General features: G+C 42.8%; 1 protein-coding gene across 3 annotated transcripts in view; it reads left to right on the top strand.

Annotated features, from left to right (window-relative positions):
* ERG (ETS transcription factor ERG) overlaps positions 1-25,261 on the top strand; it is a 148,054-nt gene that overhangs the window by 30,499 nt on the left and 92,294 nt on the right. For all 3 annotated transcript variants that reach the window (XM_064471818.1, XM_064471839.1, XM_064471812.1), the window contains exon 2: positions 9,905-9,992. In XM_064471818.1, coding sequence (XP_064327888.1) covers positions 9,954-9,992 — 39 coding nt within the window. In that variant the 5' untranslated portion in view covers positions 9,905-9,953. The remainder of the gene's footprint in view (positions 1-9,904; positions 9,993-25,261) is intronic.

Below are 25,261 nucleotides of genomic sequence, written 5' to 3'. Positions count from 1 at the left end.
CTGTGAAGTGTTCACACAATTATTTATGACTTTTTAAAATACTGCTGTTTTCTGCTCATTACATATATGCCATCAGTTTGTAGTAGATGCTTAAATATGGTTGACAACATGAATGTACCACCCAAATGCTGTGTGTGTGCAAAAATTATATTGATTCTTGCCTAGCACTTTCCATGGGCTTATTAGAGACAGATGTCTTGTGAACAAAATTAAAAATAGAGGCACAGGTATCTGACAGCTAGAGGGCAGCTAGAGCATCTAGTCTAATCTCCTGTACATCCTCAGTCCTTCAGCTTCACACAGCTACCTCTGACCTGGAAAATTCAGGTACCAGAAATGAGTGCAGGATGCCAGCATCAGCTAATCCACAAATGTTTCTCAAACAAGTGGCCTTAAAGTCCAAGAGGTGCTAGCCAAGGCAGGCTTGAAGGAGCTGGTAACGCACACCACAGGAGGTTGATACATAATTTGTTATTATTGAATTGGATCTTGTTTCACTTTCAAAAACACTTTCATTTGCTTTTATCTTTCAGCAAGAGATTTTACTTTGCCTTAGCTTGTGGCTTCAGCCTCAATATAATTTCTTATTAATTCTTTTTATAACAGTGAGTGTATCTTTCCACAGATGTAATTTTAAGTGGAGCTTCGGTTAAAATGTTTGAAACGGTCTTGGGCTTTAACAATGGAATGAATGCAAATTAGATACTACTACTTGCCACTATATAAGTCTCCTGATGTCATCTTGCTTTTGTACAATGCTCTTGTTTTTCTTTGGAAAGTCATATTTCTGTAGAGCACCGAGGTCCATAATTATAATCTGCAGGCAGAAACTGTGCAGTGGTTACTTCATGGCTGCGTGTCTTGCTCTTGTGGAGCTGACTAGCAGACACCTTCAGCTAAGCATGCAGTTGAGTTTGAAAAGTTAAACACAGAAATCCGACAGGGCAACTCCAGCATGAAACAGAAAGGCAGCAAAGTGCACCAAGTAGGAATTTGGCTTGATCCGGGAACTTTTCTGGTGACCTCTGTGGTTTTCCACTTGGAGAGCACAAAGTCTTGAATTCATTCGTTACTCTCCCCTTGGTATCCCATGCATGTGTATAAGTATCCTCTAACAGGATAAGCATCAGGGAGTAATCATTATCAAACACCCATGTGTGGTATTAAGATACACAGTCAAAACCTTGAGCTATGGAAAGTGGTTGATGCAGTTAAATGTGTCAGACATGACTCAAAAGTCTCCTTCCTTTCTGAAGATATTACTTCATTCATGTTAACCACATTTGTAAGTGGCCTGGACTGAAGAGATAGTGTTTGGGGAATTCCAAACTCCTTTATATGCAGTTGGGAGTTTCAGGAATAGCTGCTCTGCATTCCACATTGATATATAATCCTCATTATGGCTTTGAATAAGAAGATAGTAATTTGTCAAAAAAATAAATAAAACAAGATATTGGTCAGAGGCGTACTATATAGGGCATACTAATAAAAGCAAATATTTTTGGCTGCAGTCTAAAGTTCCTACTGTAAATGAGCTAATTTAGGGCTGTATCTTCCCCTGAGATCATGGGCTGGAACGCGAGATAAGCAGTAGCTGCACAGATACATTTGGGTGGTGGCACAGAAATGTGCCTTTTCCACCGGCTCCACATTCAAAGGGAAGGAGAGGGGGAATATTTGCTGTCTTTTCCCTGTAGGTGGATTGACCCCTCCAAGAAAGGGAGCACTCTTCATCCATGAGGAGATATTTAACTCCTTGTACTACTAATTCATGCTTTAACTACTTGGAAACGTATGCAGATCAGTTTTTTATCCCAGAAGAAAATCCATCTTCCACCTTCAGTTTCAATGAGCTCCAGGAGAAACAAACATAGACATAGACAGCACAGACGTGTCTTCATATTGATGCATCCATTTGCCCCCACAGACCTTAAGGACCCGGAGTATTGCTATTAGTACAGAGCTAACTGTAATCCTTGACCATCTGTGCCTTCACAAACAGGTGGTGACACGTAGCTTATTCTTCAGTTACTGACTTGCTTACAGTAATATACAAGTTGTGGTTTCACGGTCAAACCACGCCAAGACCACATCCGCTGCCAACAGGGGCAGGTCTTACCTACCAGCCATCCTGAGCCGGTACGTGCTCCCTCCTGCCGTGTGTTACCCCGGGGGCTCCGGGGGGCACCACGGCTCGCTGCCTCAGGAGCCAGTGCTGCCGAAGGGGAGTCCCATCAGAAAGGGACTGTCAAACCAGCACTCTGATCTGATTGACAGAAATAGTGCTTACATTGTGTGAGGGGGGGAACTTATCACTGTAAGCCTGCTATAAAACCAAACCCTCAGCGGGCTTTTCAGGGGGAGAGCTGGGTGGGTAATTTTTCTTTATTTCCAGAAGAAAAAAGGAAAAAAATAACCCAGAGATTTAGCATCTATTTTTTTATTAACATCTTTAGGTGTTTCTTGAAAGTGAAAAATCTTTCAGGTGTTAGCTGCCAGAATTGAATTCCATTGAGCAAACAGCATTTGTTTTTCCCACTGATTTTTTTAACAAATAATGTTATATTATTAAAAAAAAAAGAGAGATGTAATCGGAAAACTGTCAATGAGTTATTCTTCTACTTATATTGCTCCCAAAGAACTTAGCGTTTATTTTATGTGCTCATAAGTACAGAAGGGTACTACATTCACAGGTTAGGAACTTCTCCTAGCCCAGATCTATTAATCCTGTTTTACTGCTGTAACAACCAATGCCACTTAGCATCCGTTCACTCCTGCAGCTAAGCACATCAGACGGTACAAAACAAATCCATCATGTTCTGTCCTGCAAAGGCAGGATGAGTACCAGAAGTTTCTACGAAGAATGGAAAGTCACAGAAATGTTGATTGACACATCTTTTCTTATTCTGGTTTTCTTGTCCTTTACTGTTGTTTTATTCATGGTATCGATCAGCAATAAAGAAGTCTAACCCTAGCAGCAAATACACCCTGGCTGCAGGTGAATTGCCTTGGAAGTAGCATTTCTTGAGTGTAGCAGAAGCGTTCCTCAGGGTTTTATTGTTGAGGCTGTTTAAAAGCAGAGAGGTTACAACAAAAGAAGTGAAAAAGAAAAAAAAAACACAAACCTGAAGTGGTTATACTCAACCACAAGCTAAACATAAAAGCTTTAAGCCTATGTCATGCAGTTCTGCTATGTAATAGCTTAGTGTCAATATTGGTCCTGGGTTGGAAGAGTTGTATTTCAGAGTCTGCTCCTTGGAGCCCTGGTTTACAAATGCTGAATTATAAACATCCCTGTGACTTCAGCTGTGGGCCTTTCTTCACTAGATGCTACTGGGTTTTGTTCTTTGAGCCATCTCCCTTCCAGAAATACAGGTCTGTGGTGCAGAGTGGGACATGGTCCCCCTCAGCCCCCAGGAGGGCTCCCCTCAGGTTCTCGGCAAACCTTGGGAGTGAGCAGGAGCTAACTCTGGCAGCTGACCTGGCTCTACAGTACCGTCTTCTAAACCTGGAAGTATGGGGGGGGGGGCATAAGCTTGCAGTACCATGCTGTGCAAGAAGCATATTATTTTATTTCTAGGTTTAGCAGTTTCCAAATCGCATGCTTGTAGCAATTTTCTGCTCCTGAGTTTTGCACTTATTAGCTAAGACAGAGTGCATGAGTTTCTGGCCTGCCTCAGATGGTGGCAAAAGGATTTGACTTCTTCTCTTAGTCCTGTTAAAGGACTTAATTAAAATTTAAAGGACTTAATTTAAGCCCTGTTAAAGGACTTAAATAAAAGGGAGCGAGAGGCTGGGGAGCAGCTCTGCAGAGAGGGACCTGGGGGTTCTGGTTGATGGCAAGATGAACATGAGCCAAGAGTGTGCCCTGGCAGCCAAGGGGGCCAACCGTGCCCTGGGGCGCATCAAGCCCTGCATTGCAGCTGCTCGAGAGAGGTGATTGTCCTGCTCTGTTCTGAACTGGTGCAGCCTCACCTTGAGTACTGGGTGCAAGTTTGGGCGCCACAGTACATTAAAGATATAAATCTACTGGAGAGTGTCCAGAGAAGGGCCATGAAGTTGGTGAAGGGTTTAAAGGAGAAAACATATGAGGAGCAGCTAAAGTCACTTGGCTTGTTCAGCCTAGAGATGAGGAGACTGAGGGGAGACCTCATTACGGTCTACAGCTTCCTCACAAGGGGAGGAGGAGGGGCAGGTGCTGTTCTCTTCTCTCTGGCAACCAGTGATAGGACCCGAGGGAATGGCAGGAAGATGTGCCAGGAGAGGTTTAGGTTGGGTATTAGGAAAAGGTTCTTCCCCCAGAGGGTGGTGGAGCACTGGAACAGGTTCCCAGGGAGGTAGTCACAGCCTCAAGCCTGATGTTATTCAAGAAGCACTTGGTCAACACCCTCAGAGATATGGTGTAAATTTTGGGTTGTCCTGTGCAGGGACAGGAGTTGGACTTGATGATCCTTGTGGGTCTCTTCCATCTCAGGGCATTCTGTGATTCTATGGTTAATTTAAAGGACTTAACCTATTCCAACAAAACCCTATGGTATGCATAAAGCCGCAGCACCACTAGGGGAATGATTGCACACCGGTTTTCACTTAGTGGTCCTTTCAGCTCCTCAAATCCGTAGATGACTTCTAAATTGCAGCAAGCCTGAATTTGGCTTCAGTTTGCTAAACAAGGGCTCCCACCATAACTGGAACGATTTTAGGTGTCCACAAATCTCAGAAAGGCTGAAAACCATATGTAGGGCATTCATCTACCAAAGAAGGGCAGCTCTATGTTACAGCAGCAGGAGCTTACACTGTTTCTACACACCACTGAGAGCAGGTTTATAGTCCTTCTGCGTTCTGAATATCCCAACCCTTCTTTCTTTTACACACTATCTCGCCGGTGCTGGTAGGACACAGATGCACAGAAAAAGATTTCCTGAAAAAACAATCCAGAAATGGGTAGAGCTGCACAACTCAAAAATTCTCCCAACAGCTGAAAAACATCAGTTCTTATAAAATATGTGACAAGTACAGTTGCATGACAGTGTGAGGGGGTCTGAAAGTCCTGCTGGCACTCATTTGAGATAGTCTGCATAACTGTTCAGGGATTCACCTCCTGTGAGTAATGGTAAACATCCTGAAGTTATGCTGGTAGAAAATCAGTGCAATGCCACTCTGTATTATTCATCATACCGGAGTGTGTGTCTGTGTGTGTGTGTGCAAATTTCCAGTGCTGTGTGCCATTCATAGCTTTTCATGCTGTCTGACATTCACATATTTGTAAAGTGCAAGCTCTAACAGTCTCGGCAGCAGTGATCAGGGCTCTTTGGAGAGAGCCGCTGTCTTCCAGGCAGAGCTTTGGCTCTGCTGTCTCCTGTGCAGCCTGTGCTTGGGTAACTGTTTAATATCGCCCTTGCTTTCACTGCACCAGGAATCTAGCCCAGCAATTCTGACATCTTGTTTGTTGTTGATTAAGCAGCCTTTCATTATCTGGTATTGGATATGCACTGTGGCTGTATTTTCAGTATTATTCCTGTTGCAGAAATGTACTTTGGGCCACATTCATCCCCAACAGAACAGCAGCATGGACTGTGTTTCTTTATTTGCTGCTGCCAAGCTCTGCTCTGCGTGGGCGTTGCTTTGCCGGCAGTTTGGCCCAGAGTCTTCTTCTGTCAGTTCTGCCGACTGCCCGGTCATGCTCCCTCACAGTGCTCTAGTGGGGCATGGACACATCGGGAGGAACCTGCTGGGGTTTTTAGGTGAGCATAGCATGCCAAATTATGGAAAAAGGACCTATGTTCCTGTCTGCAAGGTAACATGAGTGTGAAAATGTATGACAGAGGGGTGCGTACTGCCCCCCATATAAAGGGGACGTTCAGCCTCTCAGTAATTTGGCAGTATATGTGTACGTTAAAAAGTCCAATCCTTTTGATACAACTGTGAAAAAGAAAAACAATGTAATCACATCTGGTGAATGCTAGAGCTGTAAAGAATCCTGTGACCCTTTGATGTATTTACATAACTCCAAAACCGTGGGTTGCATGCACACGTGCACAGAAAGACAACAGACTCCATAGCTTATCTGTTTCCTCCTGTGTGGGGTAGCACAGGCATACCCAGGTCTGACTGGTTTCGAACAATGACATGGTTTTATCTTGATATTTTAATCTGTCCTGAACATCAGAGTGGAATTTGTGCCTCCCATCTCATGAGCAATCTTGCTACTTTTCACTATTGCTGTCGTTCTTCTACAATGCTTTGGATGTGTCAAGGAGATGGAAACCACTACCAAAAGCCAGATCCTGTAGTGAGTACTTATTGCTGCCCACAGCCTGATGCCAGCTATCCTCATTTCTTGGGAACGTGGGCAGGAGATGTGTGCCTGGCCTGCTGTCCCAGCAGTCTCCCGCCTGTCCTCTGGTGCCTTCTCTCCCAGGGCCCTTGGAGCATGCTCAGTACGTGCTCTGACCCCCATACATAACTAAAATACAGCTTCTTTTCATTTGGTGGGTACGCGTTGGTTGTGGGGTGGGAGTGCATGTGCGCTCCAACACCACTGAGAAGCCATTGCTTCCCCATCCATGCTGTGCCACGGCTCCACGGCAGCTCTCTAGCTCTGGCTGGGCGACCAGACATGCACAGTCCCACTGGTTACACTGAACTGATGAACAATTATTTGTTTCATGTGGCTGGGAGGCTTCCTGTTATGTGACAGGGCCTTTTCCCATTTTGATCATATGATGGACTTGCATCTGGCCACATGCCAGCAGAAGCTACAGGGTCCCTCCCCTGGGTGCTGCCAGGACTGCCGCCATCTCTCCACTCTCCGACACCCTACGAGTTGGGGAGCCAGGGACACCATGGGACTATGAGAAAACCTGCTCCGTACCTATGAATGTATCTTTCTAGAGTTAAACCCTAAATCAGGAAGGCACTTAAGCAAGCGCTTAACTTTCAGTTGGTGTTATGATTTCCTTGTTTTGGTTTCCTGAAGAGAGATCTCTCCCTAAACCAGGCTTTAGTGTCATTTTAGCTCTTTTATATTAGAGTCATGCTAGTCAGGGGATGCAGGGCAAAATCTACAGCCACGTGCAGCCCCTGTGACAGACTGTCAAGCACAAACATGACCAGCATGAAATTTGGGGTGGGGGTGGAGGAGGTTCTGGCAATAAATACCATCTGGTTCAGCAAGTTAGTACCAGATGTCTGGAAGCCTCCAATTCCAGCCAGTAAAGGTGGAGCTGAAATAATTAAAATTATATTTCTGTTTGGAAAAAGCAAGGAAAACTGTCACAGTTTTTTTTAACAATGATTTCCTTAAGTAAAAAGACAAAAGTCGTGCCCCTTGCAAACCAGGACATGTCCCACATTAGAGTAGCTCTAAATGAATACCCAGTTGAGAAGGAAGAGTACACTACCAAAGGTTGAGTTTAAAGCAAAATTCCCCCTTTTAGGGTCACTGCTACAAAGCAGTACAGGGGAAAAGTCAAATGGCCAGAACAGTTGCATATGCATCTTTCCAACTTATATGGCTAACATTTGCTTGTCTTTGATTCCTATAACATGTGGTGTAGAGCTGGCAACTGGTTTGCAAATGTTCTCCATCATCTTCTCTTCTATAAAGAATCTGTCTTCTTTGGGAAAAGATGTGATATGAACGGGCCTGGCATAGTTCAGACAACTTCTCCTAAACCCCACTAGCTTCAAGCAACTCTGAGGTCTGAAAGAAAAGCCTGTTTCCGACCCCAGCATGACACAGGGCATTTCTGGAAGGGAGTCCACACCTCTGAGTTCAGCACATGCTTCCTAAGTGCAAAATTCTGCTTTTGTTGGGTGAACCACCCAGGCAGCGAAAGCTCAGGGGAGGCAGAAATCCCTGCACCGCCGTCAGGCATTTCCAGCTCAGTGGCTCTCTGAGCTGTAGAAGGCTGGGCGAGCTGGGTGTCCTGCTGGCTCTGTCTCCACCATGATGTGAGGTGGCACACAGTTGGTCCTGGACAGGGAACAGTCTCCAGGGCAGGGAACAAGCAGCATTTCTGGAGGAGAAAGAGGGTTGCAGGTACCCAGCTTTGTAAGGAACGTCGGAGCCCCTTCTCTTTGTCTAGATGTTGTTAGAAGTTGCTTCCCAAATTGTATTTAAACACACCTCTTTTCTGACACCTGGCTTAACCATGTAAAATACATGGGTAGGGAGGAGAGATGCAGAGCATACTTGCAGGCTGAGCAAAGATATCAGAGAGACAGAAATAAACACCATGCGGCACAAATCTTCTTTTTCTTGGGTAGGCTTCTTTGCTGGGGGTGAGGTACCCTCATGGCAACACAGTGATGAAAGTATGCAAACTGTGAAAGCGTGATCTAACACTGGGTTCAAAATACTTTTCTGTTCAGTTTAAATGAAATTTAGTAGCTTCCAGATCCTGTGTGTGATGTTTTGAAAGCTTAAAATAAGAATCCCATAAATCCAGTTAATAACAAGGAGGGCGTGTATTTACTAGGGAAGGGAGGAAGGGAACTGGAAGACATGTCAGTGCTGTTAGTGTTTCTATGTGACTTAAATCTGAACAACATCACTGTTGAAAGTTTGCTTTTACCAGAACAAGTGTTTGTTGCTTTTGAAGATACTTAAGTTCTGTGGAAAGAAAAATCTTCACATGAAACCATGACATTGGTATCCCATTCGATCATCCACAGGTAGCTGAGGAAAGTGTACAAAATGAGAATTTGGCTTGTTTGGGGGTTTCTCTAATAGGCCATCTAATTCAGTACGTTATTATCATGGACTTGAAGAAGGACAAAGCTGGCTCCTTTAAGTAGTAAGGGGCAAATGTACCAAGATCTAAATGGTGATACCTTTAATTGCACTGTGTAGTACCACAGTTTATAAATGGTTCCCTTACATCATGAGGACTGCTTCTGGGGCAAGCTGCAACTCAGCGTTAGTCAGTCTATCAACATTTCTTCTGAGTAAATAGGTGAAAGCTGTCTGCAATTTGATTTGCAAATAGTGTATACGTGAGAACAGATAATGAAATAAAAAAAGCCAACGCTGAGGAAAAACCCTTTTTTTTTCATGATAGTGCCTTGCTGCTTTAAAAGTTGAAAGAAGTTCAAGGTCATGGACAAAAGGAAACCTCTTGCGTGAGAAATGGGAATTTCCAGGCCTTTAGGGAGAACAGAGAAAAAGCCAGATCACTTTAAATAACATTCACGTTCCTACATTTTTCCACATGTTTTCTAGTTTCCTAACTTATTGATCCCAATTTATTAGAAGTTATTTGAACTTCTAGTTACTGAGCAGTACTCTACATATTTACATTATATATTGTTATTATTTTAAATTATTTTAATGGTCCCCCACCCCCTGCACATGCAGACGAATGCACCCTGCCTGCCCCAACCCCTCTGTACTTTATTACCGGACATGGATAAGGGATCCCAGAAGATCCACGCTCTGAAGTGCTGTTAATTGAGCGGCTGGACCAGATTTGCAGCTATTGTAAATGGGCACAACTTCAGTGAAATGATACTTGTTTATATCAGCTCCAGATCTGTCCCAATCCTTCTGTATGTTTATAAATTGGGAAGAAGGGATTGTGGAAATCCTTGATACCTCGGGTGAGTAATGGGACTGTGCAGGGCAGAGCACATCCCAGAGTTCTTATTTCAGGAAAATCTTCCATTACAGATAAAGACCAATTTTCCATGAGAATTTCAGGGCCAACTGTTTTCTCCTGTATTAAATATATTCTAAACAGACTGTATGGAAACAGAAATGTCTTAGGGCTTCAACTGTACTCGTTGTTGAGGAGGTCTGGGGAAGGAAAGATGCTTATCAGTCTATAAAAAGATAAGAGATTTTTATTGAAAATAAACTTTAAAAATATAATCATATGACACTTTTTTTTCTTTGGTTATGCAGCTGCCTTGGGATCTGAGCTCCTGGTAAACACGTTGGCCTTTTAAAGGACATGATTCAGACTGTCCCAGATCCAGCAGCTCACATCAAGGTTAGTTTCCTGTTTATTTTGAGTCCTCAGATATTTTGAGAGTCATTAAATTAAAGAATATGTATACACACTGTAGGTTTTCTTGCATGTTTATAAATTGTGCTACTGTACAACACTGGCTCTTTATTCCTTGGTATTTATACGCTATTGTCTGAGTCAGTCCTGCAGTCTTTGTTGCTGACACCTGTACTGATACGCTCTGAAGTATGTGAATATTTTGAGAATAACTTTTTCTAAGATTAAACCCTCTTGATTGTCCTTAAATATTTGGTATGCTTAATAAAATACACCTACTTGAAAAATACTGAATTCATACGTCCCCAGTTCTGCTCCATGAAAGCCAGTGGCAACCATTAAGTTCAACTGGAGAAGGAAAATTAGCACAGTGCAAAAATTCAAAGCCAAACAAGCATCCCTTTGAAAAGATTCAGTGCACAGTTTTATGTAAGTCATAGGAGTGTAGACGTTGAACTGTGTTATTGCCTTAAAACCAGCATTGTTTTGCTACGTTTCAGAAGGTGAAGTACTGTTTGTACTGTATTGTTGCTATTACTATTACTATTGTTACCGTGTTTTTTTATATCCTTCTTCACTGAAGACTAGGAACCTGACACAGTTAGCAGGCGTAGCTGATGTTGTGTTGCTAAGAACAAGACATTTTTGGGTATTGCATATAAACAACAGCATCTGAGCCTCACAACCTTACTGGTTTAGGGGATACTCTATTTCTGCCTCACTATTTCATCATCCAGAGGTTTTGTTTTGAAATGGTTTCCTGACTGCTTCTAGAGGACAACCGTAATTCTCCTTTGCAAAATAAAAAAAACGCTCATATAGCAATATCCTAGGTGGGAAAAGCCACCTGATTCTTATATATCTGATGAAACTGCATGGTTCTCATTCACATGGATTTTGCCATCTGAAAATAGTATTGGTATAATAAAATTTCTGTAATCAAATAAATAGATCAGCCATGCTAAGCAGTCTGTAAATGGAAAGTTATCTTTTATTCTTTCTGACTGCCTTTCTGGTGTTCCTTGAAGTTACATTTTCTACAACTTCCTTCTCAGAGTTTCTTCTCCGTCGTCTGCTATCTACCAGTCAGCAGCTCTCTGTAGAAAAGCTTCATTTTCCAACTCATTTTTAACTGAGTAAAAATGAACTGTTATTTTAAATAACTCACTTTTCATGTAAAAAGGCACTGAAAGAAAGAAGCTCTCTATATACCTCCCTACAGCATTTTTGGGCTGTATTTAAATGCTAGGATGACTGAAAGTAGGGTGAGAGCTTGTCCCTTCCCTCTCTCCAGGTTTACCAAAACCCAGCACATTCACACTCTTCTGGTCTTCAGTTGTTTCTATGAAAAGAGCAGAAAAAAAACCCTCCCCTGGCCCAAGCAGTCTTGTCTCAGCACGTCTTGTCACCTGGATTTCAACCAGTAAGACTTCAAAAAATTGAAGGGGATTTAGTACCTCTCCATGCTGTCTAAGTATCCACAGCGCCAGAAATAACATTAGGAAGAACTCAGTTTCATGCTTTCTGCCAAAACTGGTATCTGAAGTAGGTTTTTTTTAACCATGGGAGTTAGAGTTTGAGGGGGCAAGGCCGGGTGTGCATGCATCTTATTACAGCAAGTAAAAGAGAGAGAGCTGAGAACTGGAAAACCCCTGTAATGATGTGTTCAAGGGAACTTGTAGGAGCCCGTTTTCAGCAGAACAGCACACAGAAGTTGCTGTTACATTGAAAAAGGGTGCAAGGAAGGCAATTACTTTAATACTGTGTTTGGGATAGGAAAGCTAGCCAAGTAGACATCAAACCCTTCACATTTCTGTTTTTGTCATTAGGGTCTGCTTTGGTCTAAACATGTTCTTCAGAAAGCTGCCAGGGATGCTCTGCTCATTTAGACTTTAAAAGTGGATGTAACTACATTCTTAAAAATAAGCCACAAGAAAGTATAGTGCATGGGGCATGGGAAAGACTATTTAGTGTGATGGCCTTTTATATCTCTCATTGCTGTGGTGAGGTAGAAGGGGCACACGGGGTTCGTTACAGTCGTCCTTGATATGGTTTTGTTTAATTAACTGTACTCCATCGGGTAGGTCACATGGTATTGTTTCTTTTATTTTCTTGAATAAGCAGACACAGCTTCATTCATGTACATTTAGAGCTGTAGCTTTGAAGATCACTTCTAGGAAGTGTCTGAATTACTAAACTTTGACAGAATTTAAGATTTAAGTTTTCTGCCTGAACATGTGCAGAAAATTAATGGGAAGGATAAATGAATATGGCAATATGAATATTCAGAGACATCTTTTTTGCAGAACTGGTCATTTCATTTGCATTATGTGAGCTTTTATGTGTGCTATTTTAAAATCTGCCTGTCCCGCTGCCAGGAGAAAATGTAACCAACCTCCCAGCTCTTGTGCTCCATTTCAGACTGAGAAACGGTAAGAGCTGGATCCAGCACCCAGGCAGACCCTGTCCAATTTTGGGAATGTTTTGAAACTTTTAATGTGCATGTCCTCATTTTGTTTGGGCAGCTTCATTTCATAGCTACTAAAGATTAAGCTTTACATTTTTCAGCTACAATGAAGCATCCTTAATCGATATGGTTAACCTGTGTTTCTGCTGCTCCCTAAGGTGTAGTTTCACCTGAGTCACAGCCTTGTGTTTTGCCCAAGCATAAAGGAAAGAAACATTTGATGTGGACAGGAAAAGGATGTATATGCTTGGACTGTTGTTTCCAGTTCAGCCAACTATGGGGAATTTTGACCCTGATCTTTGAGCAATTCCATACACATTTAGTGCCTGTGAGAGGGCTGAAATAAGACAGACTACTCATTGATAAAGTTGCGTATGCCCCCAATGGTTTGTGGGATCAGCACCCTAGTTTATAACTTTTGCTACTGTTAAAGGCTTAAAATGGTACCATTAGTTTTGATTGGTGGCACACTGCTAAGAAAATAAGTGTTTATTTGATTTAAAGCAAGACAAATGATTTCTTGCCCTCCAGCATCCCTAATTAGAATGAAGAGATTGGTTTTGGACAGTCATTTGGGTAGTTTTTAATAGTTGAAAAGGCTTGGGTATAAGATCCTCATGTTTATACCAAGGTTTGTGTATTCCGTCACTCTTCCAGGGTAGGTTTTCTCTAATGAGTCTGCACACTGGAGAGGAGTTTGTAGACAGGACTCTGCAGCCAGCTTCATCCTCACCTCTCACCCTGCCCATGCCACTGGAAAGGGCTGTAATTTCAACTGGGAGCTATAAAATTTTCGATGTTAAACATTATATGAAGGAAGTTTTTTGTCTTTGCTGTCAGAGGATCAAGGTCCTTTTATCACCAATAGAAGTTTTCAAACACAGCAAAAGTGGATCTCTTATTCTATGTATGCTAAGGGTTAATTAGAGAAAGCACACCATTTTTGCTGCTTTTCTAAATGGGGTGTTCATAAAAGTGCTGAATACTGTTTTCACTGGGAAGCTGAGCCTTTGCTTGTTGGTCTGAACTAGTTTGCTTTGGGCAGTTCATCATTTGGAAGCTACATAAGGATCTAGCTACTTAGACTGGTATTAAATAAAACATCTTAACAAGAGTTATATCTCATCAAACTCGAAAGGTTAGAGATGTTTTCAAGAAGTCAGTGGCTGGGTTTTCTCTTTGTATGGGCAAGAGTAATTGGCATTTGCACGCATTTTTTAATGCGATTTTTTCCTCCCTGTTATTCATTAAACTCTAGTTCTCATAACAGTTGTCACAGAAACACTGTGCAAATGCTACCTGAGTTTTGCATGTTTTGTTTTTAATGATGTATGCTTTGTGTATACTGACCATTCAATAAAACTTTTGTGTTTTTTTTAAGGGTTAAATTCTGCTTTCAGCGCCTCATTTGCAAAGATCAAATGCTTGTTTGGCTTTAGTTAGCTTGTGCCATCATTTTGAGGGGATTTTGTGGAACCAATTCTCAGGAAAAAAATGAGTTACAGCTGTTCCTTTGGCTCTAACTGGGAGAGGAAGAGTCCAAGGTACAGCTTGTAGGGAAAGATATTACTGCATTTAATGGAGTCTAACCTGGGGTAAGTGGGTATAGTTTTAATTGAATCAAGGCTGATTTATGCCAGTGGAAGATTTGGTCTGTGTGTATTTAGATGGTCTAATTTTTCTGTTACTTGGTGATGATTTCGAGATCTGGGATGACTGAACAGACAGATGAACAGCAGAAGCTGAGCAGAGGTGCTCATGGATTGCACAGCCATCTTTTGTCTTGTAGAAGTTGAAAAATGGGGACACTTCATGTCCCAAATAGCTTAACCAAGGAGAACATTTTTTATAAAAAATTGTCAAAGGACATCAAACACTTCGGGACAAATTCAGCTGGTCGGTATCCATACAACCTCATTTGTTCTGTGGATGTAAGTCGAGGTTGTTGCCTCTGAATCTATCAAACTGACATTACCAAATTTGAAACTTGTAGCAAATGTTACAATGAAGGAAAACCTGGATTCTCAGAAGAAATGAAAGAATTACTCCATAGCTGTTTCAGAAAATTACTCTTGAATTTAGCCCTTATGTGCCTGGGCTATGAATTAGGTGGCACATAGACATTTCCAGGCACAGCATTCCATATTGTCATTGGAAGTATTACAAAACCTGATCCCAGGGCTCCTTTGTTGGCCAAAGAATATGTTGGATTTAAAATTGTGGCAGTGTAGAGATGCTGCTGGATATACCTAATCTGTTGTGTTATGGTTAAATTGGATTTTTTTTAACCGGTATTATTCATTAAGGAACATATTCTGGGTCTGATATAATCTGTTATTTTTCCTGGAATTGTAGAGTCTTTAAATAGGATCTAAGACTCCGTTTTTCTGGGAGTTTTGTATGCACAATGCAGTCTTTGCCTGAATGGGCAAGAGAGACGAGAAGGGAAGGAGGATAGAATTACTATTATCCTCCAGGATAAGGAGGATAAAGCCAGGCTTTTCTCCTACCTCTTTTTAGGGTCTTGACTAAGCTACGAGCCCAGTCTTTGTGGATTCTTTGCATTGCTAAAGCACTTCTTGCATTGCTTATAAAATTATGTTTGGGCAGCTCAGCTAAGGGTGAGAGTGTAGAAATGTGAGCCAAAGATATGAAGAGCTTTGCCCAAAGTCACATGTGAAGCAAGCTAATGGCAGACAGATTGCAGCCTAGTGGAGTAGGCAATCCATATGGAATATGTAATACTACTGTATCGCAGTATGTCACCACTGGAGTCAATTTGATAACATACTCCCATCCCCTCCAGAAAATATGGAATAACTGCTCCTGATACTTGTTGGCTAATGAGCCAAACCTCCCACAGGTATAAATCAGTGATGACCCCATGGACGTATTGCCTGCAATGGCCTCTAGCTGTGAGGCAGTGCACAGAGGTGAACAAGCTACTGTGGGTTATCTGGGCTGCAAACTTGTCGCCTGACAGCTGCTCAGGCATAACTGCTGCATGCAGGCTCTCATCTCATGGGTTACAAATGTCCCTCGGTGACAGATGTGAAAAAGCATCGGTATCAGCAGTCCCCGAAGCTGAGTAGCTGTATGTCCCATCCCTTTTGCTTACTCCTCACTGTGTACTTCACTCATTATTCTGGCAAAGGTTTAAAAGCACTTCCCCTGCCTTTTTTACTGACAGGATAACACCACAGTTTCAATTTCACTATGCTTCTTACCAGTTATGCTAGCTTGATCACAGTTGCTAAATCTTGTTTGAACGATAGCCATGGTTTACTCTGGGTTCTCACAAAATAAAGGAACTGAGTTTATCATGAATGTGTATGGCACTCCTCCGCACCGGCACTCGTTCACTGAACCCCCAAACTGCAGGGCTTAAAATCTGGCATGTTGTTTCCATCCTCTGACAGCATACATCAGTTACCTATAATAATGCCAAAATCACTACTGTATTTGAATGCTAGAATCTCCTTATATGCAAAAATTTTGATTTACTTTCCAGAAGTTCAGAATTCTGGATTGTAACCAAATTATTGCCATAGAGTTTACATGAGTAAATTCTTCTTTTTTCTTTTTTCTTCTTTTTTTTCTTTTTTTCCTTTTCTCTTGAACTCTACCTCTTCTCTCTGCCTGAGCAAATACCTCCTTGCTAAAGAAAAAGAGAGATAATGGCTTCTGTGTGCTATAATTGATGAACTTTCAGCAATTCGGAGCAAATCCAAGATTGCTGCCAACAGCCAGATGGAAAACAGTGTTAATGATATGTTCAAAGAAAAGTATGCTATTTCGATAGGGGATGGTCTAGAGACTTTAATCTCTATTGTTCTGGGGACTAATGGCATGGATAATTCCTTAAGTGAGGCCATTTTTAAACAAAAATTATCTTTTCCATAAGCAGGAAAGAGCAAACTAAAGAGTACCAAATGCATTTTCAATGCTCTAGCTGATATATATGCTTTACACTGACCCTTCGTTATGCAGCGTCAGACGTGTTCAAATCTCATTTCTGCAGCCTGCCAGACAGTTAAGTCTGGATGTTTCTGCTGCTGATGGGTAGAAATCATAAAATGGATGGTCATGGAAACTAAACTTAGGGTGGCAAGTGGAGGGTGGGGAGAAGATACAAGAAGTTGGTAAGGACAAACAAGACAGACAGGGACATGGGCAAAAAGGCTTTGGGTAAAAAGATTACTTCCTCTTCCTCCCCTCTAGAGCCTGCAGTGTGACAGAGGGCTCCCAAATCACAGGCTTGGTTTGCTGCCTTTAAGTCTCCCCTCAAGCCCACTGCCAAAGTAGGTGTCTCCTCCTTCTTAGGTCCTGGCCATCCCGGAAGACAGGGTCAGCCACTCCACTAGCCCAAGTGTCCGTGATGTGTTTCATGCATCCAAGGCAATGCCTTTTGTGTGTGGCCTCAGTGAGAGCACTGAAGGGAAGGGGTGCAAGAAAGACTGCCTTGGGGGGCTCCACCAGCATGGTGCTCGGGCAGCCTTGGGACTCTGAAAGGCTGTAACAACAGTCTCCTCCTTCCTTTACAAGTGGTTACAGAAACCACCTGCCCAGGACCAGCTGTGCAGAGGTATACAGTGCGTGTGCTAAAGATGTGCAGAGATTATCTCCCACTGAGTCAGAGATTACTGTTATTGGATTTGCATTTTGCCTTGATATAGCCACAGATATCCCAAACAATGGGTCATCTTTAAGCTTGCTTGAGAGATTATGCCCCATGACTCATTATTGTGAAGTATTTCCTCATATTTAGCCACCCTGCTCCCCTCTTCGACTAGCCTTTGTATATCTGCTCTGTACAGAACCAAACTCCTTAATTTCACACTGCTTGTGCTCCTCCTCACCTTCTGGAAGAGGGAGATTTATAGGGATTGCTCAGAGGAGGTTGCCAAGCATCCCGCAGCCTGTCCTCATTAGTTCTGGTCACAGTCAGTTTCAGGTGATGGGGGCCAGGCAGCCTTCCCCCCCTCACCACTGCAGCTGCATCCAGCCCTGATTTCAGCTATATTTGTTGCTTGGTCACGAATCACCACGTTGTTATCCTGGTAACACCTCCGAGACCTGGAAGGCGTACTTCAAGGGTAGTCGCTCCTGCAGCCAACAGACAGGATGAGATGCCTCCCTTGGGTCTGGTGATGTATTTCCTCTGCACACAATGCTCAAAAATTAATCTCTTCTCTCTCTCTTCTCCTCCCCCCTTCATTTTGATCTCATATTGCATACTCATACTGACAACCATCCTACTTAAATCTGAAATCTCACTTCATTATTTCCTACCCATGTTCTAATCTCCTCAAGACTCTTTTGGACTATTTTAGCAGTCCTGTTGGTGTCCCAATGTTGACTTTAGGGTGTAATAGCTTTTGCTGATGTGCTCTTTAATCCCCTTCTTTAGATTATTAATACAGACATTACCTCATAAACAGTTATGGGTGTTTGATTAGATACCTTCCACCAACTTGCTATTTTATTGTCTGCCATAAGTCTTTGCCCATTATTCTGTAGGACATTTTAAGACTCTTAGTGCTCTTCCCCAAGCCAATTCAAAGTCTTGCTGTGAAAATTATTTTTTCTTTTGCCTAAGCCAGTAGCCAATATTTGGGTATTTCCAGGCACGTTTCATTAAAAAGAAAAGCTGATTCTATACCATAGGTGCATTTGAGAATCACAGAATGTCAGGGGTTGGAAGGGACCTCTGGAGATCATCTCATCCAACCCCCCTGCTTGAGCAGGGACACCCAGAGCAGGGGGCACAGGAACACATCCAGGTGGGTTTTGAATGTCTCCAGGGAAGGAGACTCCACAGCCTCCCTGGGCAGCCTGTGCCCCTGCTCTGGCACCCTCACAGGAAAGAAGTTTCTTCTCATGTTTAGCTGTAACTTCCTGTGTTCCAACTTGTGCCCATCGCCCCTTGTCCTGTCACTGGGCACTATTGAAAAGAGCCTAGTCCCATCGTCCTGACACCCACCCTTTAGGTATTTATAGTTATTGATGAAATCCCTCCTCAGTCTTCTCTTCTCCAGGCTGAACAAACCCAAGTCTTTCAGCCTTTCCTCATAAGGGAGATGCTTCAGTCCCCTGATCATCTTCATAGTTCTCTACTGGACTTGCTCAGGCAGTTAAATTGCACCAGTTCTTGGTGCAATTTTGGGTTTTGTATTGAAAATATGCATCCTGTCCTTTCTGCCCTAGAAGAACAGAAAGGATGACAGGATCACTGCTGTCCCCTTAAATTCCCATGTCTGTCTTGCCAGTGAGCCCTGTACCCAACTGGCTCTACAGTGTGCTCCCTTCACTACCAGGTCCTGCTCTGAAATACAGCTTTTTGCTGCTTAATATCCTGCAAATCCACATTACCCTCCAGATTTACAACACAGTTGAACTCAACTAATGTGGATGAGTTTTACTGTATTACATCCCCTACATCCCTATGCCAGTACTTCTGTTGCTTCCAGTGGGTTGGGTTTTGGGTTGTTTTTTTTTTTTTTTTTTTAAAGACATGAAAGGGATCAATTTCTTCTTCTGCTGAGGCCTGGAAAGAGTGTTTGGCATGTGCATTATATATTTCATATTGTCTGTGATTACTTTGGATCAAAGATAAACTTGCTGGCAGTCATTATCACCTCCTTGCAGAGCAGTAAAAGTTTGGTAGGACAGTGTAACCTGCTATTTCAAATTCAGCAAAGTAGCACTCAAAAGGAGGTAGATAAATCTGCTGTGTGCTGCGAGCCTTCCAGGATGAGCTGACATGATTATTTGTCCATACTGCCTTGGTCATATATAGAGATTTTCCAGGGACCCAGAAACCTGGCAGGTGTCAGGGTTGTGAATAACATAGGAGGAATCCTGCAAACGTGAGAAATCCTGTGTCCAGCACGGCCAGCCTGTGGGCTGAGCACTGCCCGCGCTTCTCGGGTAGGTGTCAGAAGGAGCATAGTGCTGTATGTTGGCTTAAATCACTGGTAATCTCACTGCAGCAGAAATTTGAACATACACCAAATGTTGTTGCTGCTGGCCCTAGGGGAACAGCTGGGAGTAGGAGAGGGAGCTTTGTTCCCAAACATGTAACCCTTTTTACCTCTGTGTTTTATGTTTTCTGCTCTGTCACGGGGCCTGGCGTTGCAAATGGTAACACTCACTCTGTGCCCTCTGGGGAGGAAAAATAGAATAAGATGGGATAACTTTAAGATGCCAAATGATCAGGGAGAGCCTGAGGATGTGCTGGACAAGACACTCATCTGACTGTAACTGCATTCAGTTGGTGTTTAGTTTAAGCAGTTTCTGGGTTCCCTCTTCAGAGAATGGGGAGAGACCTATATTACGAAGGGGTGAATTGTCCTTGGGAAGCGCCTCTGTCTTTCCACTGTTTACATGGAGGCTCTAGAGTGGTTACATTAAGCACAGGGGAACTTGTAGGTGGCTCTTCATGAGATGGACTGAATCCTATCTTACATGGCATATCCTCAATGTGTAACACAGAACTAGGGATACACCCAAGCCTTTTCCAAACAAGCTAGCTCCGAATCCAAAAGCAATATAATCACATCAGGATGACATTTTACCCAAGTGTAGTAATCCTTTGGAAAGCAGGGAGTAGATGGCAGGCTGAGGAGGAGCAGCCATGTCCCAGACCTGAATCTGGATGTCAGGGCAGGGCAGAGATTTGCATAGCAGAACTGCAGGTGACATCTGAAGACACCTGGGGCACAGTCCTTGCTGCCTTGTCAGCAGGAGACAGGGTAAGCCGCCTTCCTCCCAGCCTCCAAGCTTTCTTGCAAAGGAACCTGTGTAGGTGAGCAGGCAGGGACCTGTAGGGCCCTCCTGTAGGACCTCTCCACAGAGATCTGGGGACAAGGACTGCAGAGCACAGTGTGCTGCGTGGCATCGACCCAGCTGGCACACGTTTTCAAGTCTGGGTCAATAGAGTTTCCCTGGCCAACATTTACACTAAGAGGCCCTCAAAATGAACTCAAGAATGAACAAAAAAATGTTTAAAACTTGAAGTGGAGGCCAACTGAGAATTCAGATTCATTCAATTAGAGAAACTAAAGGAAGCCACCTACTCCTTAGTTACAGCTTCAGAAAATCTTTCCAGCTCTCCCTGAGTTGTCCCAGAACTGCAGCCAGTCGGCTAGCGGCTTATGAGCTACCTCAGAGACATTATTAATACAGACAGAGGAAAATACAATTTCAGTTATTACATGCTAATAAAGCACAACTAAACAAATTAGGCAACGGTAGAAATTTATATCATTAAACATTTAACTGCAAGATTGATTTTTAAATTGCTAATAATTCAAACCAAAGCATGCACACAAAGAGGAAGGGTGAGGAATGTAATTTTAACAATTGAATCTAATCAGTGCCTCAGTTCAAGTGCGTGGCTATAAATGTCAGAATATATAAGATCTGATGCAAGAACAGGAGTGGAACCAGAATGGATGAGCATTCCTCACTTGACCAGATTCCTCTAACTGGGAGGAAGTTAAACACATGGAGTGGGGAAACTTTCTGAGCTGGGTTATCTCCAAGAGCTCTCTTTAGATACCAGTCTATGTTCCAGAACAGCCTTTCAAAGTCGGCAGGAAACAGTGAACTGAGGCACAAATTGCAGGCTGAGCCTCACACTTGCATGAGCCCTTCCACATTCTGCTGCCATCGCCTGCAAAGGAGGATAAGCTGGATCCTTACCGAATCAAGAGAAGGCTGCTGTGAGGGATGGCTCCCCATGAAAGGAATGGAGAAATTCCCATCCTCATCTGAAAAAACCTGTTTTGTGTTGCTCTTTGAATTTCATTGGAAGGAAGGGAGAGACTGTCCTAGGCTGCAGCAGAAGGTGGGTTTGATGAAGATCAGTGCTGTTGGAGTGCAGCAGGGTGGGACGTTCTGTCTGCTGCAGGGTTGTATTTGTTTTCATAGTTTATGGCAGGGCTGCTCCCTTTGAAAAAGTATAAATCTTAATCAAATAAAACTGATGTGCTGCCATATTTACCCATCTCACTGGTTGTCCTACATCATGTTTTAGCATATAAGTTACATGACAGAGTTATGCAGGGGTTGCCAGCTGACACAGAAACAAACCCTCATGTTAAATTGCCTGCAGATGTCCTCTTCCAAATCCCGTAAGGAACTTCTACCAGTTCTCTCTCTCCTTTTTTTTTTTTTTTTTTTTTTGTGTGTGTGTGTTAAATAAAAGCAGCAGAAGAGAGGGAAAACAATCGCAGTTGAATCTCTGTGCTAGTGCCTCTGTTTGCAGGACAGGAAGCCTTAAGAAGACAATGCAATTTGTAGAGAGGTGCAACAAAAAACCCTGTAAGGTTTTCCATGAACTTTAGTGGACCAAATGAGTTGTGGTTATTTTTAAGACGAGCTGACTGAATAATGCCAAGTCTAGTGCTGCCAAGGTGGGCTTTTCAGAAGATGCAGACGTGAGGAGGTGAGAAGATCTTTAATGTTCTGTTGGCTGTGATTTATTTGATACTAGAATTTATGGCTTAGAGTTTTGACCAGACATCCCTTTTGTTTTGATATTGGTCTAAAGAAATCAGGATTTTATCTGATGGACTTAATGTCTTGTTCGGTTTGGCAGAAATCTCCAAGTAAGATTGTAACATTCTTGACAATATTCACTGTTTTCATTTACATAATTAGGAATTTTTGTTTTGTTTTTGTTTTCATTGTATGAATTTACTGAAGTTTGTGAACTTTTTGCCTGGCTGTCCCCCCTGGTTGGGGAAATCACAGAATGTTGTTTCTTTTTCCTGGCTGGAGGAGTATGGACTATTTATGCATAGTTTTAAAATACGCTTTCTGTGAGCACTTACATGTCCCTCTTTGCGATGTGATATTTCTGGATGTTCAGTCTAGCCAAAAGCAATTGCAAAAGGGTTTTGGAGAGCAGAGATCCCATTTAGACACCTACATGAAATACTGTCCCTTCAAAAGCTGTGAGTGTCAAACAACTCCCACTTGGTACAATGGAAGCTGGTGAGTGTCGACAGCTTCCGAAAATCTGGCCTCACACGGCTTGATCAGCAGATCCAGCAAACTGGGCTTTTTTCTGTACTTCCTTAGCTCTGCATGGAGAATATTATCTGCACTTGAAGTGTGCTCAGCAGTTGCAGGTGATGCACTAAGAGGAAGGTTCCTCCTGGGAAGGTGGAGTTCCAGGTGAGTTGGTAGGTGGGTAGGCAGGCAGGTAGCCAGGTGGGCAGGGCACTTTTTCCCAGGTTTCCTTCAGGAGAGCTTTGGCCAGGAGCGTTGAACTTTACTAGTCAGGTAAAAGGAAAGCCCTGGAGAGCTACCTCTGTAACTCCCCCCCACGTGGATCTTTTTTCAGTAAGAAACCAAAAGTAGTTTTCCCAGTTGTCTTAAACTGCTTCGGAAGTGACATAAAAAAACCAGAAAAGGCCACTCTGACATTACTGAAATAGGGATGTCCAGATGGGAAATTATAGTAATATAACTCTTGCATTCAAACTTCACGTCCTGTGTAACTGCCATGTGTGGGCAAAGGAGATAAATTTGCTCTCTGGAGCTACACATGCACTTCTTTGTTTTGATTAAGCATGAAACACTTTTGTCTTCCCTCCTGTGATGACAGAGTGAGGTCCCGAGGAAAAGCAGGATTAGAAATTAATGTTTTGGGAGCTTTATTTCTAAAGTAAGTTATCTTTGTGGCTTTCTGAATTTTATTTTTTTAAAAAAATTCTATCTAACACAAATCACCAGCCATTTTTTTTTTCAGTAAAGCAGACCCTTCATATACAAGAACAATAGGACTATGCTAAACTGAGGAAAGATTAATTCTGAAAATCAAATAATGAGTTTTGGCTATTGTTGCTTTTTAAACATGGTAAACAGGTTGGGGACCAATATGCTTGCAAATGACCTAAGTCTTCCTTTCCAGTGGTAATCCGTATTCTTTTGAAAAGCTAATAAAAGTGGTGTATGAAAGAAATTCCTGGGGCACTGCAGAACTCACCCTCCTAGGGAGAGAGCCAGATGTGCCGGTTAATAACCTAGCAAGTATTCAAAGCCAGGGCAGTAACCACTTGGTATCACCTAAGCCAGACATTCTGTGTCAATGCAAGGCAATGTCGCATACAGGTCACATTCGCAGCAGAGAGCTGGAAGACATGTGCAGTCTTATTAAAGGAAGAAAAAAAAAAATTAGGAAAAGGAGGGGACAGGGAGAAGGAGAGGGAGACAATGTGTCTGTCCTGAGAAGCAGCAAAGTAGCAGACACACTCCTCCACATATGCATTAGTCTGTCAGCCTGGATTCTGTTATCCAGATGTTGGGGTGGATCCTATGGCAGGGACCATGAAGGAAAAGGCTTTTAAAAGAAATCATATTTCAGTGGTGAAATTAACATTACCAGATTTTTCAAATGCAGTCACTAGTGTAATTTTTCAGAATGCTTTTGCAAAATAACAAATTCTAGATTTAATGCTTTTTACAGTCATATTTGGCAGTGCCTCTTCCAAGCACAAGCGTACATGTCTGAAACTTGTCAATTGCTTTTAGAACCAAGATGCATTAGAATAAACAGCATGTTAAAACTGTTCTCAAACCAGTCCATCTGAACTGAAAATTTTTTGTCGAGGGGGTTCCCAAAGTCTGATGGGTCTTTCTCAAGGCCCCACCCCTCAACAGCAAACCCTTTGAGAGCTTTGGCCATCACATCAAAATGATGCTTATGCATAATAAAAACGTGCATATTTGCAGTGGCGATCAGAATACATCAGCATCAAATAAGATTTTTTAAAAATCCCAAATTTACTTTCCCAGTCACAACCGAAAATAAATTACTTATGGCATTTATGGTATATTTGTAACTTGAAACTGATGGCTTCATGTTACCGGGCGTAACGTGTGCGGCATATAAACAAACACTGCACAAAAAGACAAGTCCCAGCTTTGTCTCTCTGACACTTTGCCTCTGTGACCGGGATCCCACAATGAACGCCACATGTGTATTTCTGCTGAGCTCATGTTTACATTGAGCTCTGCTCAGCCCTGTGCTGATCTTGGCCACTCGTGACAGGATCAGGACATCTGAGGGGAAGCCAGGTTGCTGTGATGGGAGGCAATGTGCATGCCTGACCAGCCATGGTCATCACAAGGGGAGAGAAAGAGCATCTGTGAATAAACATTTATTTGACTGTGTTAAACAATGTAGTTGTTGTTCTTGCCCATAAATTTTTCATGAGGCCTCCGGAATGCAACATTTACGTAAAAAGATGGTGATACGCAAATGGGTTGGGGCAATCCCAAGCACAAACACAGACTGGGTGGAGAATGGACTGAGAGCAGCCCCAAGAAGGACTTCAGGGTATGGGTTGATGAGAAGCTCAACATGACCTGGCAATGTGCAATTCCAGCCCAGAAAGCCAATCATGTCCTGGGCTTCATCAAAAGAAGCATCATCAGCAGGTCAAGGGAGGCGATTCTGCCCCTCTGCTCTCATGAGACCCCACCTGGGGTACTGTGTTCAGCTCTGGGGCCCCCAACATAACAAGGACATGGACCTGTTGGAGCAAATCCAGAGGAGGGCCACGAGGATGATCAGAGGGCTGGAGCACCTTTCCTATGAAGACAGGATGAAAGAGTTGGGTTTGTTCAGCATAGAGAAGATAAGGCTCTGGGGAGACCTTATAGCAGACTTCCAGTAGCCGAAGGTACTGAGAGGGACTTTTTACAAGGATTTGTAGTGATAGGACAAGGAATAATTGCTTTAAACTGAAAGAGGATAGATTTAGATTAGATA

Source organism: Phalacrocorax carbo, chromosome 1, assembly GCF_963921805.1.
Source record: "Phalacrocorax carbo chromosome 1, bPhaCar2.1, whole genome shotgun sequence".
In the NCBI taxonomy this organism is placed as follows: domain Eukaryota; kingdom Metazoa; phylum Chordata; class Aves; order Suliformes; family Phalacrocoracidae; genus Phalacrocorax; species Phalacrocorax carbo.
The sequence above is the reverse complement of the archived record's forward strand: the minus strand, read 5'-3'. Positions and strand labels throughout refer to the sequence as shown.